Source organism: Falco rusticolus, chromosome 8, assembly GCF_015220075.1.
Source record: "Falco rusticolus isolate bFalRus1 chromosome 8, bFalRus1.pri, whole genome shotgun sequence".
Classification (NCBI taxonomy): Eukaryota; Metazoa; Chordata; class Aves; order Falconiformes; family Falconidae; genus Falco; species Falco rusticolus.
Genome location: NC_051194.1, coordinates 50,026,753 through 50,043,858, shown reverse-complemented (window position 1 = coordinate 50,043,858; position 17,106 = coordinate 50,026,753). Strand labels below are relative to the sequence as shown.

The 17,106-nt window shown below is 39.8% G+C and overlaps 1 protein-coding gene across 1 annotated transcript; it reads right to left on the bottom strand.

Moving 5' to 3' along the window:
- Nucleotides 1–1,092: 1,092 nt before the first annotated feature.
- On the bottom strand, nucleotides 1,093–13,635 carry LOC119152963 (inducible T-cell costimulator-like). The gene is made up of 6 exons (XM_037398793.1): nucleotides 13,529–13,635; nucleotides 6,806–6,844; nucleotides 5,841–6,179; nucleotides 4,291–4,403; nucleotides 3,591–3,681; nucleotides 1,093–3,056 (listed from the first exon to the last, which is right to left on the bottom strand). Exons 1-5 carry the CDS (start codon nucleotides 13,584–13,586, stop codon nucleotides 3,592–3,594), a joined length of 639 nt encoding a protein of 212 aa, XP_037254690.1. The 5' UTR covers nucleotides 13,587–13,635; the 3' UTR covers nucleotides 1,093–3,056; nucleotide 3,591.
- Between the last annotated feature and the right edge of the window lie 3,471 nt (nucleotides 13,636–17,106).

The following is a 17,106-nucleotide window of genomic DNA, read 5'->3' as shown; positions in this document are numbered from 1 at the left end:
GGACTGGGAAGATCTAAAGGGCATCAGTGAGTGTAAATACATGTGGGACAACTTACAGGATGATAAATCAGAAAGGATGAAAGCATCTTACTGATACTGAGTCCTATGTTATATGTTGTATGACAGAACCTGGTTTTACACAAACACTGTTGTTAGGGATTCAGTTCCTGGAAAAGCCCCAGCCAAAATGCTTTTTCAGTCATATTCCCCATAAAGCAATAGAAGGCAAAGGTGGAGAGGGAGAGGGACAGATTGTAGAACCCCCATCATGGACTGTCATACAATTGTAAAATTTCTGTTACAATCCTGAACCATTATTTATCAAACAGAGAAAACATAGCCTGAGATTGTGTCTTAGTAATTTATTTTACCCTCAAACCTCTGATTTCTTGGATATTATTTCGATGTTACTCATGCTTCTGCTTGTCGTGAAAGTGGATTTTGTGGAAGAGTTGGCTAAAATACTCTCACTTGGGTTTTTTTTTCCTTCTGCTAAAATTGTGTTTTCCCAAAACTAGGAGTTTCCGAAGAGAGTTCTTCCTTTTTGAAATGCTGACCTGTTAGATTATAAGGCTTTTTGTTTACTCTTATTGACTCCTTTTTTGTTTCCTTTTATTTTAATTCTTTCTTGTCACACAGTCTGTAGACTCAGCTCATGTTACTTTTTTCATAGTTTTTTTTTTCCCCATTCTGTCATTCTTTATCTTATTCCAGCTCCTCTTGATTTGGAGGCATTGAAGAACGGCAGAAAGAAACTGAAAAATGTCCCAAAGCAATCCTGAACATTATCTGTATATGGCATAAGGGGTTTAAAGAAAGGAAGAAGAGATGGAACAATAGAAAAATAGACTTTCTCATGAAAATAAAAGGAAACAAATAGATCCGAACAGTGTCATTACCTCACTGCATAGAAACAGATCCAAATTTTTGGTTTTCATGTCCTCTCCCCTTAGTTCTTTCCCTGTTTCCCACTAAGATGCTACACAGGGATAAATTGCTTTGTACTCTCACACTATTGCATGTGGATTTTATAGAGCTTATTTCTTTCACACAACATGCATGCATACATGAACTTTCTTATGGACATCTGGGCATAATAAAAAAGTGATTTATTAAGAATAAAAATCTCTTCTTCAAAAAGAAAGCAGTGATGGAACCTGAGACTTCCAAAAGCTTTGTTTCAATGAGTATAAACCATTTATCTCTCCAGAGCAACATGTATGTATTTTGAACTACCTTGCTCAGACTTAAATAATTTGTCCTTTATCCAGCAGCATCTCAAGGCAAAACTCAAGCTTTTCCTTCTTTCAGTAACTCTTTATTCCTTGAATTTCCTTCTCAGTCTCATGAAATGTCACAGGGGAAAGGACTCTGCTATTACATAGGGTCTCGCATCCAGCATTTCTCATAGGCAGTAGGGGTTAGCTATTTTCAGCAACAATTTTCAAAGACAGTAACTTTCAAAGGCAATAATTTTATCAATATTTTTTTACATGGTTAAATCAGTATATTTGCGGATGTACAGAAGAGAGTTTTGTTTGCTGTGAAGGCCAAGTAATTTGGCAAAGGTTATGTGGGGAACTATAGGAGAGAATGTAATGTTACCCAACATACCAGAGTGCCCCTTTACATGTCTGCCTAGGAGCTGGTTATCTAAGCAGGGTACCCACTGTGAAATTGGCAGTCCCCACTTCATTTGATACTTTACTCATTTCCCCTTTGCTTGATGTCACATTTAACAACTTGCACCTTCTCTTTGCAATACTTCTCCGTATTTAGGTGTTTGCTGAGGAAAACCCTGTTCTTGACATATCAGCTTATGTCATCTTCATGCCTGACAGTCCCTGTTTGCCCTATCAGATTTGAAACGAGCCTTCCATTTGCTGGACAAGTAGGATATGTACATTTTACAACAGTGTCCTCTGACTAGTATTTGTTTTTCGAATGTATTATAGAGAAACTCAGAATCAATGCACTGCTTTGCTTCCAGCAGACAAAAGGTGTCTGGCAACAAATGCAAGCTGGATTCCCAGCTGGTCATTTATGGTCAGAGTTTTGATGGATTTCACAAGGAGCATGAAGGACTGATCATTTCATTCATCCTGAAGGCTCTGAGCAATTTAAGGCCGGTCAAGTAACCCCTGAACCCACTGGGGAACTGGTAAATGTTTTGTGTCAACCACAAGAGGAAGATAATTGCAATGCAGAGTCCATGAATACACTGGACTTATGGACACTGCTGTATTTGTGCTGCAAGACATACAAATAGGAGAGATCGATCGTGCCTCCTAGTTTAGGGACTGACCCTGCAGGTGTGAACTGATTTAAAGAACAATTGCAGTCTTGCAATATATTCTTCAGTTAGTAAAAGAATTCAGAATTTAATTACATAAAAGGAGCCCCAAGGTGTGAATGACAAAGATGTACTGATAGCACAAACACAAAAAATGCAGATGCACATACCTGATGTACTGTGTCTCATTTTTTGTTCCCTGCTGTCCCATAGCTTGGTGCAGGACAGTGTGTGTGCATACTGCACTCTCCTAGTGTGGTGCTAAAAAGTTTGACAGTGAGCGTGAGGATGAGTTAATAGAATCAGGCTAAAGTAGCCCTAAGAAAAGGGCATGCACAATACATTGACAGTCCTTCATGGCTGTGCCATGAGGATTTGCATTGGAGGTAGTCTCTTTTTGCCTTTTTTTTTTTGCCTTTTTTTTGTCCCCAGTGGAAAGTTTATCATGGAGACTGTAGAAAATAAAAAAGGTTCCCCCTGTAGCAGCACTACAGGAATCTACTGTCAAGCAAACTCACTACATTTTCTTCAACTAAAAGCTGACATCTTTAACACATCGTTAGCATTTCACGTACAAGTCAGTGGATCAGGCAGCGTGCCAGTTAATGCACAAGGCTAGAGCAGAACACAGCTCAGTACAGTACTAGAGTGAGTGTTCCATGACTGAGCACGGGACCATCATGAAAGCTGATTTCCCATTGTCTGGCTTCAAGTAGCTAGAAACCTCTGCTGCCAGTACCTCCATGCCACAAGCAACTTGTTCCTGGAATAGGAATGGAGAATTTAGTTACATGCAACCCCCGTACATCTAAATCACCCCAAATCCTGATTCTGTTCTGTATCCAAAACTGATTTTGGCTACATGCAAGGCCTAAAATAGTTAGGAAGTTCCTCATTCTCTACAGATTATTTACCCTTAGCCAGTAACACTCAGTAAATCTAACAAATCACTTCCCCAGAGAGATTTTGGGTACAATGAATCATCTAAAGAATATGAATGGAATGGTTTCACATCTCTTCCTCATGCATAAGATCATTACTCTGCACTGATGTGAAGCAGTTGCATTTCTAGGAACCAGCTAACCATTCCAATTCAGAAGTTTTCCAGAGATTTTGCTTTTCATTGCCTCTTTCTGCTACATGGCAGCATGAACGCCATTAACAAGCTATTGCAACAATCCCACCCACCCACCCACGTAGAATCAAAGGGAGACACAGCAAGCAGCTCCTTCCCTCCCAGAGAAAGCCTTGCAACAGCTAGAAGCAGAGGTACAAGTACAACTAGGCTTAATACAACCTCAGATTCTTGTTTTTTTAGCTACATTCACTGCTGCCATGGGCATGTATTCACTGTTGTACTCATGGGAGTTGGATTCACACCGCTGATTCTGCCAACAGAGAGAAAATGCCATGAATTTAATTTGTGGTCACTAACCTCTGCCACTCCTGCCTTTGTTCTTTAAGTCGAGCAGTTATTCTGACTGTCATCAGTGGGAATATTAAAGTCAGAATAGACAGGCACTCACGTAGAAAACTTGGAATAAAACCAACTGAAAATGAAAAATCTTCATTGTCCAAAAGAACAACTAATGTCCATGGTCTCCTTTCTTTCCTGAGCCACCTGGTTCTTTGTTTAAGTGGCTTTGCTCCAGAACAGAGTTGGAATTGCTCCACTTATGATTTGTTTTCCCTTCTTGAGGAAAACAATCAGGTGAATTGCTTACCAAAGTAATTTTGCTGACCTGTGCAGCATTTCTCCTCTTTCCTTTGATTCCCAGCCTTTAAATCAATAAACAATTTTGTCTTAAAAAAATTAAATCTGAGCCGCTGTCATCAATAACCAGATTTCAGTGGTAAATTAACAACTCAGTCTCTTTGTCAAAAAACACATCAAACGCTGAGTGAGTATACGCCTGTCCCACCCTCTAAATATCATTAAGTTCCCCATCCATGACCCTTGGAAGGAGAGTTCTGCAGAATCTCATAGACTTGCTTACCTTATTCCTTAAGCAACAGGCTATGACACAGCAGACACAGGAAATCATGGCAAACATGATCAGGCCAATAATTATCCATGACATGAATCCCAGTGAAATGCAGTCTTCCTTGTCTGGATATGGGGAGGAAAAACAGTCATTACAGAAAATTTGCATTTCCCCCCCAACCCCAACCCTGCTATACCTAACTGAAAATTCTTTCCCCTCTTCTCTTCATATCAATAAAATAGCAAACGTGAGCTCTGGCAAAGGATTTTCCTTGGAAAAGTGTTTTCAGCAGGAAGCAGAACATTGCAGTTTTGCAGGAGAGCTGAAACTGTTGGTGCACAGCCTGCAAGTGTAGATGAGGCCAAGCCAGGCTTGAGAGCATGATGGTATTTCAGATCTGAGCAAGGCTTAAGCTTACATTCAGTGAGTACCATAGATGATTTAAAGGGCAGCCTGGTCAAAAGAAGGGGGGACTTTGTCAGTCATGTTTGGATAGAAAGGCAAACTGAGGGACACAAGATTATCCTTGCCCAGATCTGGGAGAAGACATGATAGGGCATGAAACATCTGGCAATAGCTATGAGCATCTGGCTATCCATACAAATGGAAATTGACAGCTTTCAGAAACACTGCAGACCAAAAGGGATGTCACAGCTTGATTCTGAGAAGCTGTTAAGTTCAGAGAAGGCTGAGAGATAATTTGATGCAACCTCATAATTGTAGCCTTAGCTTTTCAGCTTCTATCTTTGTTTAGTCCTGGTGTTGAGAGAAAGGAAAAGATAGCAACAGAAGGACAACAGGCAGTACCATGTTGCAACTGAACTGTATAAAGAACCAAGAAGGGGTGTAAGCAAAACCACTATTAACTCTTCCAGCTTAATATACTAAAGATCCACTGAGCGAAAGGCAGTTCAAAATTAAAGCCTGTGCAGTGAGTCTTCTGAAGTTAGTCCAAGCCCTTCTCAGTAAAAGGCAAAAAATTCACAGTAGTTGTGGACCTCTTCTGCCCTAAGAAGGCTCTAAACTGAAGGCCTGCTTCAGAGAGGAGAACACCATCTTCTTCACATCAGAGTGGCCATTTGATGTGGCATCAGTCTCATATACCACCACTATCACAGATACTTGACAGCTCTTTTTTTTGTAATCCTAAGCATATGAAGATAGCTCTCAGAATGGATTTTTTTTTTTTTTTAACAACTAGAAAAAATCATAAGATTTACAATCAGCAGCTTGGAAAATGGACAATGGGAAATTTCTGCTGCAGGCAAAGGTGGGACTGCAGTACTCCAGAAGACATAGTCTACCTAGCTTGGGTGCCACCAACAATATGCAGAACTCAGCATGGCCTGCAAAACCTGACCAAGAAGATGAATAAATATGGAGAGGCCATGCTGAGCAGTCTGCCAACACAGCTCCATTGTTATCAGCCCCCTGCTAAGTAGTTTTAAGCTGTCTTAGAAATACCTGTGCAAACTTCAGTCACACTTTTCACTGCAGCATTGCTATGCCCAATGTCTACTTACCAATAAACTGAAGTGAGGGGAGAAGAGAAGTTAACTTACCTTGGATGTACAAATAGGTTTCTTTCAGCCGGCATTCTATGTAAGGAGGGGGTAAGAACATCTCCAGGCAGTAGGTATAAATGTCAATATGCTTGCTTTCCAGATTTTTAAGAATGAAACTGGTGCTGCTATTTGAATGCTCTGTCTGACAGTAAGTGACATTACTCTTGGGGATAACTTTCTCTTCACTCAAATGGAGTGCACAGATCTCCTTCTTTTCATTCCCTTTGAAGAGGGTCATGCTGAACTCACTCACATTTTTGGGGTTGGGGAATGTGAACTTGAAGTTTCCATTTTCAAATTCCACCATCACCTGGGGGTCAGAGACATGAGGTTGATCTGAAGAAACAAAACCAATAAGCATGGTGACTCACACAGCAATTAAAAGAATCCCCAAAATCTTAAGAAACTATTTAAACAAAGCAAGTGAACCATGTGATTGAAACTTAAGCCAGCCAGCCAGTTTGATGATGTAGCTGAAAACTTGAAATGGGACATGAAGACAAAACTCCTACATAAGTGCCTTAACCACCAGACTTATCTTTCCTTTCCAGAGTAGACAGTGGTTTGAGGCATGACATAAAGTTTAAACCTAATTACTTCAATGGCTATAGCACCTTTATCACTAATGGGAGGAGTAGAGGACAAATGTCACTATGTGCATGCACACACATGCAATCCAGAAACCACATTTGACCTTCCCAAAAACTGTCTGAAAAACTCTCAGATGTTGTGCCACTCTCATTTTGCACATTTTTTGGAGAAGAAAAAGAAAATAAACTGACCAAGGACCTCCTGCTACCTCCCAGTTTGACTTTGTAAAGTCAGTAACCAACAGCATGGGAAACTCGCTCAGATGAAAATGCGTTAAACTGTGCTGCAAAAAAGAGGACAATACAAGGCAGTAGTTTCTGATCTAGAAAAGCATTTAAAACCATAACTTTAATTATGTAAATGTGTCTTACCTATATTTTTGCACGGTCTTGATGAGCAGCTATCAACTCCTGAAAAATACAAATTTTTTTCCTATTTAAAAGTAAAGAAGAGAGATGCAAGAACAGGGGCTGAGCTATGCCATGTTAAGTTGCTGAAGTTATTTTCTAATTTGTGTCATTAGCCTATATGATCCTATATGTGCTACACTATAAAATTATACGATGTGATAAAAGCACAAAATATAAAAGTCAAAGTAGAAAAAAAATGCATTAAGCAGGAACGAATATTGATCATACACACGACATGTATTAGCTCTTAAAAGACTTCTGCAAAATAATAAATGTACTTCATAAGTAGAAGCTGAGATGAAAGTAAAATTTCCCCCAAAATACTGAGAAAATGTGTCCCCAAATAAAAAAAGCATACTTTTGATTTCTCATGAATACAGAGCCTGCAACGAGCCAGCATCATACTTCATTTCCAGACCAAAGTGTCAATTTTGGTCTACACTCATTCTGTTTCCCCCACTGCTCAACACTGCATCAACATGTCTTCTTAAGGCACATCTAGAATGAATTTCTGTAAAAATGCTCCAATACATACAGCAAGAAAATATTCAAGCAATACATACAGGTTTTTTCCTTTTTCAATATCAACTTTTTCTCTTCAAGATTATCAAACTGTATTCAGTCCATTGTGCATAGGCAGCCTCCATTACAGGAGACAGGCACATTTTTAATAATTGTTCTAGGTTTGTTTTTTTAAGTCACTGCCTCCATCACCACCCACTATGGCAGTACTGAGAGTGGAATTTCCTGGCTGGCTGGTGCCATGTACCACTTTGAAATGGTTTGTATGTCAGTACTGGCAGCATAGCACAGCCTTATAGTGTTTCATTTGGAATTTCTCTTTTTGCAGTCCCCTAAAATTAAAGGTACAGACAGGTACACAGACAAGTAGAAAACAAACTGTATTTGCCTTTCCTTGTTTTCTGGTAGCCTAAGTAAGTTCTTCAGGGACTGCTTAGACTGAAATATACTCTACATCAGGATTTTGTGATGATAAGGAAATATGGGGCAAATACTTAAAGACTTTTATGCACCATCCTATTCTTGTGGTTACTGCTACATGGTAGTCTAGATCCACACAAAGTAGGTCCCCAACTGTGCCAGGTATTGAATTGATTACACAGTATAAAGAATCTTTTTCTTGATAACAAAAGCACCTGTTACCTTTGACAACCAGCCCGTGTATTCACAGGAACAGATTATTCTCGTTTGGGTACCTTTGTATGCTCTCAGCTCTTTCTGGACAGAGGCAATCTTTCAGTGTGCATGTTTTATCCTTCTCTGAATTCTTGCTCCCCAGTTACTACCAATGGCAAAGGCATTGTAATGAATACTTGTTTAAAGTATTTTTAGTGTGACATATAAGCTAATGGACTTCTGGAAGACGCTTTACAATGCTCAGTTGGAAAGCAATAAAAATTGTTATATCTTTTTGATTGATTTACCCTCTTCCTAGTTATCACATTCTTCCTGGTTTACTGTGCACAGTCAGCACCCTTATCTAATTCTGCAACAGTTCTAATACCTGTACTTCTCTCAGAACTATTACTTAAGTGTGTGATAACAGACAAGGTATTTGGCATCTTGTACCACTGATGTGAAGATAAGACAGACAAAACACACAACTCACCAGGCCACAGTGAAATAGAGTTCTAGATATGCTGAAGGCACAGATACAGAAAGTGCAAGCCCTTATAATGGTATATAGTCTGAAAAGCTGAAAGCAAAGGTCAAATAAAGAAACAGTTCTTGATGACTTGCATGTTGTATGGTGAAAGAAAGCAGCAGCTATGAGAACAGTATTTGAAGTAAAGGTCTTTTAAAATGCTCTGTAGTTTGGTAACATATACCTTTAAAATTAGGCCCAACAGCAAATTATTTAGGGAAAGGAAGAAAAAAACCAAGTGTATTGTTATAGCAGAAGCTAGGGAGCATGGTGAATACTTAAGTTGACCTGCTACTTTTGAGAAGCATCCACCTGTAGCTGAGACCTCTACATTTGTCACTGGTCATCTGAGAGGAGAGGCAGATGCTGACTCTGTCAGGGCAGCTACAGAGCCAAGCGGTGCCATATTCCCTCAAAACCCCAGAGGAGCATGGGGCTACCCTGCTCTGAGTGCTAAAGCAACAGCTTTGAATTTCATTTCTCGGCTTTTCTCTGAGAATAGTTCAGTTTTGCTGTTGGCTAATGAAATTGCCCTTTCATACCAGGTGGTTTAAAATGCCTGTCAGAGATCATGGTTTTAATCCTTGTTTTTAATGGAAAAGGGCAGAGAGGCCATTAACCATGTAGTTCATGTGACCTTCTGGCAAGCTGAAAGATCATTTCACATCCTCTCAGGCCCAGAAGCCTTAACTTCCTATTTTCAAGACAGACTCAGTAATGTATTTCTCTGAATGAGCATTTTGGTAAATGTGATGCAATTAGTATTCCTCTGAAACAAGTAACCATACAGAAACAGAAGAGTGCTTAGCATAGTATAAAGAGAATGCATTTTAAAATGAGATTAACAGTGCCCGAGATTAAAATACAAAATTGTCTAAGTGGATGACCACAACGGGTGATATCTGATATGAATTTCCAACTCACTAGCTATTCTGCATCATCTCCTAATGTGAATGTTCCCCCTGCACACTAAAAGGTGGTTTATTCCCCACTTCTTGTGCCTCATTGCTGTTCTCCTGTGCCTGTCTGTACTGGTTCATTTCTAGGGTAATCCTATGGACCTGTAACACTCTGTGGTTAGTGGCCAGACACATTTGGGATGTCATTTACCAAGCTACAGTCAGAACAAATGTACTGTGGGATGGGAGATAGGAAACTAAGGTTTAATCATCCAATAATATTGAGAGATTCACTCACCAAACCTCCCTAATACTACCTCAAAAACTATGTGAATAAAAGACTACATCACAGTATTATTAAAAATGAACAGAAGAATCTCACTGGTTCAGTAATAAAACTGCTTACATTTGGCCATAAGGATCCTTTTTGGTATTTTTCATGAAAGAGCTAATTCAATTACATATGAAGGTTTTGAGACAAGAGGGAAAAAAATCTTTCATTCGTTTAATAGCATTATCACACTGTGGAGCTACATAGAGTTGTTCCTGGCTCACCTCACGTGAAGCAGAGTGTGAAGGCAAATGTGGTTCAGATGTCAATCCAAGGGATAAATGTATCTATGAAAGTAACATCTTGCTGTGTTAAACTATGAAAGAGTGTGTGTGTGTACATTCTATGTATATGTATTTACAGTCATGTGCATTTCTGTCCTGGTTTCAGCTGGGATTGAGTTAATTTTCTTCTCAGTAGCTGGTGCAGTGCTGAGTTTTGGATTTGGTGTGAGAGCAATGTTGGTAACACACTGATGGCTTTGGTTGTTGCTGGGTGATGTTTGTACTAAGTCAAGGACTTCTCAGTTTCTCAGGCCCTGCCAGCCAGAGAGCTGGAGGCGCACAAGAAACTGGGAGGGGGGGATACACTCAGGACAGGTGACCCAAACTATCCAAAGAGGTATTCCATACCATAGGATGTCATGCTCAGTATATAAACTGGGGAGGTTGGCTGGGGCTTGGTGATTACAGTTTGGGGACTGGCTGCACATCAGTCAGTGGGTGGTGAGCAACTGTATTATGCATCATTTGTTTTCTTTTTTCCTTTCCTTTTGGATTTCATCTCTCTCCCCTTCTCCCTCCTTTTCATTATAACTGTACTATTATTGTTAACATCATCATCATCATCATTATTATTATTATTATTATATTTCCATTATTAAGTTTCTGATCTCAACCCTCAAGCTCTACATCTCTTTCTGATTTTCCTCCCCATCCCTCTGGGACTGGGGAGTGAGCAAGCAGCTACATGGTACTTAGTTAGTGGCTGGGGTTAAACCATGACAATTTGCGTCTTGATTTCATCTTTGCTGCAGTGGGAAAGCACTACGGCAGAGGTTTGGGAATTTCTGTGGTAGTGTGCTTGGACACTGAGGCCAATGGAAGGCAGGTTATTTTTTATTTAATGGAATTGCAATTTTGAGCTTTCTGGTTGTTCTTTGGCAGACCCAATGCTATTTGCAAACATCACCAATCCATTACACATTTTGATCCTAACAGAAATTTTAAAATCATTTTTGATTTTTAAAACTTGGAGTTTAGGGTAGGAGAGTAGAATACCCCTGCTTTTCTTTTTCTTGCTGTTTTTTTTATCTGCCCCTGCTCTCAGAAAAGAGATAGATAAGTAATACAAAGAACAAGCATAATTTCACTTGGGTGTGTTTGTCTCTGAAGATGAGCAGGGAGAGTGCAGACCTTGCCTTTAAAACAAACATGCCTGTTTTGTTAATAATAAATGTGTAATGAAACCACACACAGTTCCTTTACGTTGCTATAGCTTTGACCTTTCAAGGCATTCTGAAAGATGACACTGTCAATTCAGTATCATTAGTCATATGTCTAAAACTAACACGTTCCTATCTTTCAAGAATCAAAGATTAAAAGAGGAAAGCAGTGCTTCTGGGCAAAGCACGTAATGGCCAGAATTACTCTAGGAAGCCATCTATAATGTCAATTATTTCTATGGTATAACATATGTTGTGAAATATGGAAACTCTTAGAAAATATACCACTAGCACAGCAGCTGTGCCTGATAATATTTCAGTCACCTTCTAAGAAATTACCATGATTTCCTCCTGTATTGACAACAGGAGATTTGTGGGTGAACAATGTTGTTTGTGTGTGACAATGTGTGACAATGCTTTGCAAATGCTGGCATGCAAAAGCTTGTGTGCAAAGTTTCATAGCAAGGGCCTCAAGTGCTATGGAATCTTACAGCGCTGTACTACAAAATCCCATTGGCTACATTTCTCTACAGGCACCAGAGAGGCTCCATGCTCTTACAAAGGATTTCTTTATCACAACTGGGTTATCAAATCATAATACACATATATCATCTTCTGTGACCTATTTACATTGAAAAAAAACTATCCGTAGATCACTAGCAGGGCTTGCTAATCGCTAAGTCAAAAAACCCCAAATAACTAAACCACCCAACAAAAACTACCCAAAATCAAAATCTCAGAAGTTACTCCGCTTTTACTCCCAAAACCTTGCCACAGTGCTTGGCAGCACTCTCTGGAGTGTTACCTTGTTCTCTAAATGAAAGTATCATTTCAATGTGTCTTACATAAAGCTGATCTTTTACAACCCTTTTCTTTTTAGCAAGAATTATAATAATTAGTACTTTTTATGCTGAAAGCACTGTAAGGTAAAAAACCTGATACCGTTTCTTGTTACAGGCAGTCTCTTTCTCCTGCCATCTCCTGTCCCCAGCCCCGTGTCCAAATCCTACCCTTCGCATTTGAAGGAAGGCAGAAACAAGGGAGAAATGCTGGAACCAGATAGAACAATTATCTGCATCCTTAAAATTGCAGCCTATTTCTTCCCACAATGAATGGGCCTTTTAGATAGTTCCAGCCACATGTAGAAGTATGCTGGTCAAGTATACTGCTAAATTGACCAGCCGAGAAATATTTAACAGAATTTATAGGCTTTTTTGTTAGTAGATTTAAGAATAACTTTTCGAGGAGAAAAAGCAGCTCATGTCCTTTTAGAGGTACTGATCACAATCCTTCCATCCCTGTGATTTCACTCATCTTCACAATCTATCTGAAAGCACAGTATACTGTCACTGTATTAGTTAACCTTCAGAAGCGTATCTGTATCACCTAAAGAGCTGGAAACTGGTTTTTATTTAAATGAAAGCTTAAGTTCTGTATGAAACCTCAGGAGTACTTAAATTCTGCAGAGGGACTAAAAACCTATCCTGTAACATTAGAATTACAGAAGCAAATGTACTCAATAGCCCTTGGCACGACCTTCGAAGAAACATGTTTAGATGGCGCTTAGTAACTGTGTGCACTAAATCTCGGGTCCTACTTGTATAACACATCATACCAAATCCTTGGACAGTATGAAAAAAAAAGACTCTTCTTAATTAGATATTATATGTATTTCCATCCTGGCCCAGTAGTATGTAGGTTTCAGAAAGGCTACAGATAAACGTATTTTACTTTGTGTAGCTGTGGTAAAGCACTACATCCATGTTTATGGCTGGACTGATATCAGTGCTGTCACTGTGTGCCTTCTCAAACAGCATTAGGAATGCTACGTTCCCTTTCAAATCACTCTGCATTTCAAGCCTGCACCAAAATTATCTCATCCACTCTTCCATACCATATACATTTTTCATAGTATAAAAGTTCTTTGCCCAAACAAGAGCAGGTTTAATATCAGTAACTTGGCTTCTCTTTATAAAGCCATTCACTGTCACACTGCCGTAAGACCTTATGCCCAGCAAGAGAAGAGGGTTGGAGCACTACAGTCTGAACAGGGACAGGTTTACAAACTAGAGGGTAACACTGAGCAGATGAGCTAAAGAATACAAACGATAAAAACTTGTACTTTTTAGTTTCAGAGCAAGTGCCCTGTGCTGGCAGGAATTATCTCTTCCCTCTAACTCCAGTGATATTAAAGTCAAGAGCAGTCTTTTTGTAGCTGTTTCCCTTAACTACCTCTTCCTCCAACCCCTCGCTAACATGCCTTATTTACTGTCTCTCATCATTGGACAAGTTAGATTCCATAAAAACATCTACTTCAAGGAGAATAATCCAAAATACTACTCACCGTACAGGGCTTCAAACTGAAAGCAGAGGACCCAGAAAGTTACAGCAACCGACTTCATGCTTGCTTGACGCAGAGGCACCAGCCTTCTGTCTACTGTGAAGATTGGAAAGAATTCATGGGTAGCAAAGGAAGTGGTTTGTGGGCAATAGGGGAAATTATATGAAAATCAGAAGGACTTTTGAATTTAACCCCTGCCTACATTATAGCTATGTCAGCATTAGCTGTCACCCACACCTGTGGAGTTTGCTACATTTTTTTCCTACCTCATGGCTTGCTGTCACAGACAGGAAGATGAAAGATTTTCTGACATTATTTTCTGCAAAAACTGTTTCTGGTTAAGTCTATCATAATAGAGACTATTATCATCTACAGTACATTTCCTGCAGATGGCCCATGGTCAGCAACTTGTTCCTTATACTAACTTACAATAAATGTATATTTGCAACTGGCAGCCTAGCTCCTCCCCACCAGTTTCAGCTGGTCTTACATAACCGATGGTCTTGCTCTGTGTGGAAACCATTCATTAGCAGGGTAGGAGTCTACTGTGTGTCCTGGTCCTGGAATTCATTGAAAGAACATGTCCAAATTGCAGAAGGATATCCTCAATCCTGTGACTTCCTGAAGGCTCACTCCAACATAAGACTTCCACCCTGGAGGTCAGGCTTGCTTTGCATGGACATCAAAATTTCACGCAGCCCTTTGAGAGGAGGAGATCTGACCTATTGTCCTAGAGCCTTAGGTCAAAAGTTTCTCTCCTACCCTCTCCCTGCTTTTGTGCAGCACACTCAACTCCGCCTGCTATTTGTCTGTCTTCTGGGAATGTTTTAGAACCCTTTGGGATAACATGCTCTACAGTCATTTAGAACTGGCTGATTATTTATGCCTATAATACTAATTCTAGTGCAGATAACATGCTGTAAAAGCAGCTCCTAAATCATGTTTAATATACTAGATGTAGTTAGCGTTTCTGATTGCTCAAAGAGAAGACACAAAGTACTAATAGTGGTGCCTGACAGACACTCCTGGGGTTAAGTCCTTGTAATGGTCATGCCGTGGCACCAAATAATTTGTGCATAACAAGACTGGGTTACAGATTCACTCCTACTTTGTACTGTGTGAATAAATCTTCACGTGTTGGTTTACTCTTCCTCAAAAAGTGATTTAATTTCTTCCACTACTACTGCTAAAGATCTGTTCACATGGACACTGGCAGAGAGTTTTACTTTCTTCAAATCTTTGCCTAGCCCTGCAAATCTTTGTCTTTTGTTAAATTAAAATCAGAACTAAGCCTGAGTCAAGTCAGGACTTGATCTAAATTTTCAGTTCAAGTCTCTGGTGCCAAACTTACGCAACTCTAACTAGAGAAAGTTTCTGCAGAATACTTTCAATTCTAAAGCTCAAGAGTAATATATGGAGGTTCAAGCAATGATAAAGCTGAAAAAGACATTTGACTCCTGACCTTTGCCTATGAAGTTATGACCCATGTTGGGATCTACTGAGGTTCCAGGTAGGACCATTTTTCCATGCCCATAACAACTTATGAGGAGTGCTGAAACAACAGAGCTGCTGTGTCCCGGGACAGGACTTCTATTGCCCCCAAAGTAAGCATAGGAAAAGCAGCCAGAAAGTCTTACAGTAAAAAGAGCTGCTGCTGCTACAAAATGAAGGGAGGAAGTGAATAATTTGTAAAGTACATCACCCACACCTTTGGGATTGTGCTGACAATGCGCCAGGGACTGAGTCCCTACAAAGCCTACTGCTGGCTGGGAAGGTTAGTAAAGGTGTAGGGGAATGTACTCTTTTGAGCAAAGTTTAGCTATTTTTTGTGAAAACAAGCTTTAAAACAAGTCAGTATTGTTAGGTCTCAAACACTTTGTCTTAAAAATTTACATATTTTGCCAGCAAAGTAATTTTGATAGAGAAGATATATATATATTTTTTTTTTAAACCAATATAATTATTTTGGAGCAATTTACTCCTGCCCTGCCCTCTCTGTGACCTTATCAGTAATAACAATGCAGAGATGATTAATACATATCTATTTCCCTCCTGGGATAAGAACAGCTACCAGCTTAGCTTAGTTGGCATAGATCTTGCTACAATGGGAGCAAGTCCCACTGTCCAGTAAACACTTTATATTTGTCCTCTCTTTCACTTGTCATTATAGCCTAAAGTTTGTAATTATCCTTTCTCCTTTTCTGCTCCCTGGCATTTGGGATTGCTAGAACACGTGGCTCGCTTTGTTTCGAAAGGGTCCAGTGCAAGGTACACTTTGGGGTATGTTTGGCAGCACTATGAAGTTTGACCTAGGCAGTGATTTCTTTCAGTGGTCAAATGTATTTTATGATGAGCCAGCAGAGCATGGGGCACTCATAGTGTATATTCATAAACAAAGAGACACAAAGTCTAGCTCAGAGCCAAGCGTGAGGGATGCTTATCTTCTAGTCCCGCACCAACAGAGACTCCTCCATTGCCTTTCGATCTTTCCGTCTTTGCCTCCCTCCTCTGTCAGTGCTTACCTACTTCACAAAGACATCACGACTGCAATTTGAACATGTTTCTTGCAAACACTACAGTTGGTTACTGTTAACCACCTGGGACAAGTAGTCCGTTTCCACAACACGCTTCCTATAACTGCAACTATTTTTGCTCACAAACACGTGTTTCCTTTTTCCATCCTCACTCATTTATCTTCTCTTTGTCTTGGTTTTCACTCTCATCCACAGGATCCTCTCAGAGATGACTTTTTTCTTCTTCTAACTTGACTGTGTCCCAATCCCTGTCTAGCCTTCCCCTCAAGCAGAGGCTGCCCTTCAGCATGTGCAGTAACTCCTTTCTGGGATATGACTTCTCCTTCCCCCAAGCCCCATTTCATTATTTATGTCCCATCCCCATCACTACCCTACAGTGATAAACTCCTTTTTCTCCCATCATCTTGCTTCCAATTTGCCATTACTGATTATTAACAACCTGGAAAGTCCTTATGACCATTTTTATGCCTTTAAAAATGTATCCAGTGATACACCCAGCTCCAAAGAGGAACAGGATTGCTCATCCTTTGGTCCATACACCAGTGTTCTCTGCCATGATCTTCAATGCTTCTCTCCTTCTAACTCTAAGTGACTCAGAAAACAACACTCCAGCTGATTCCCTAAGAGGACTGATTCAAAGCAAAGATTTTCCCTGTGATGCACAATGTATATTTTTCTTTGCTCTGTTTAATCACATAACTCTTATTATGCTTACTGTTATCACCCTAAACAATGTCCATGTTAGCAAAATGCTACTGCATTGTCCACCATGTAACAAAGGTGCTGTTTACATTGAAGCAGCTTGCTCTGTCTCACCAGCAGTTATCCACTTCTGCTTGTGGATGATGATGGATTGCCCACAGCAATATAAAATATTCTCTCAATAAAACGTTTTGTGACTCTTTCTGCAGAGGCTGCTACAGTCTATCCACACAAATTATATTCTGTTGTCTCCTGCTGCTTCTCATTCTTTGCTTCAATATCTGGCCTATATTCTCATGATTCTGGGTCATTCCCCTCAGGGCTGGAGCAGAAAGCCTCCACACT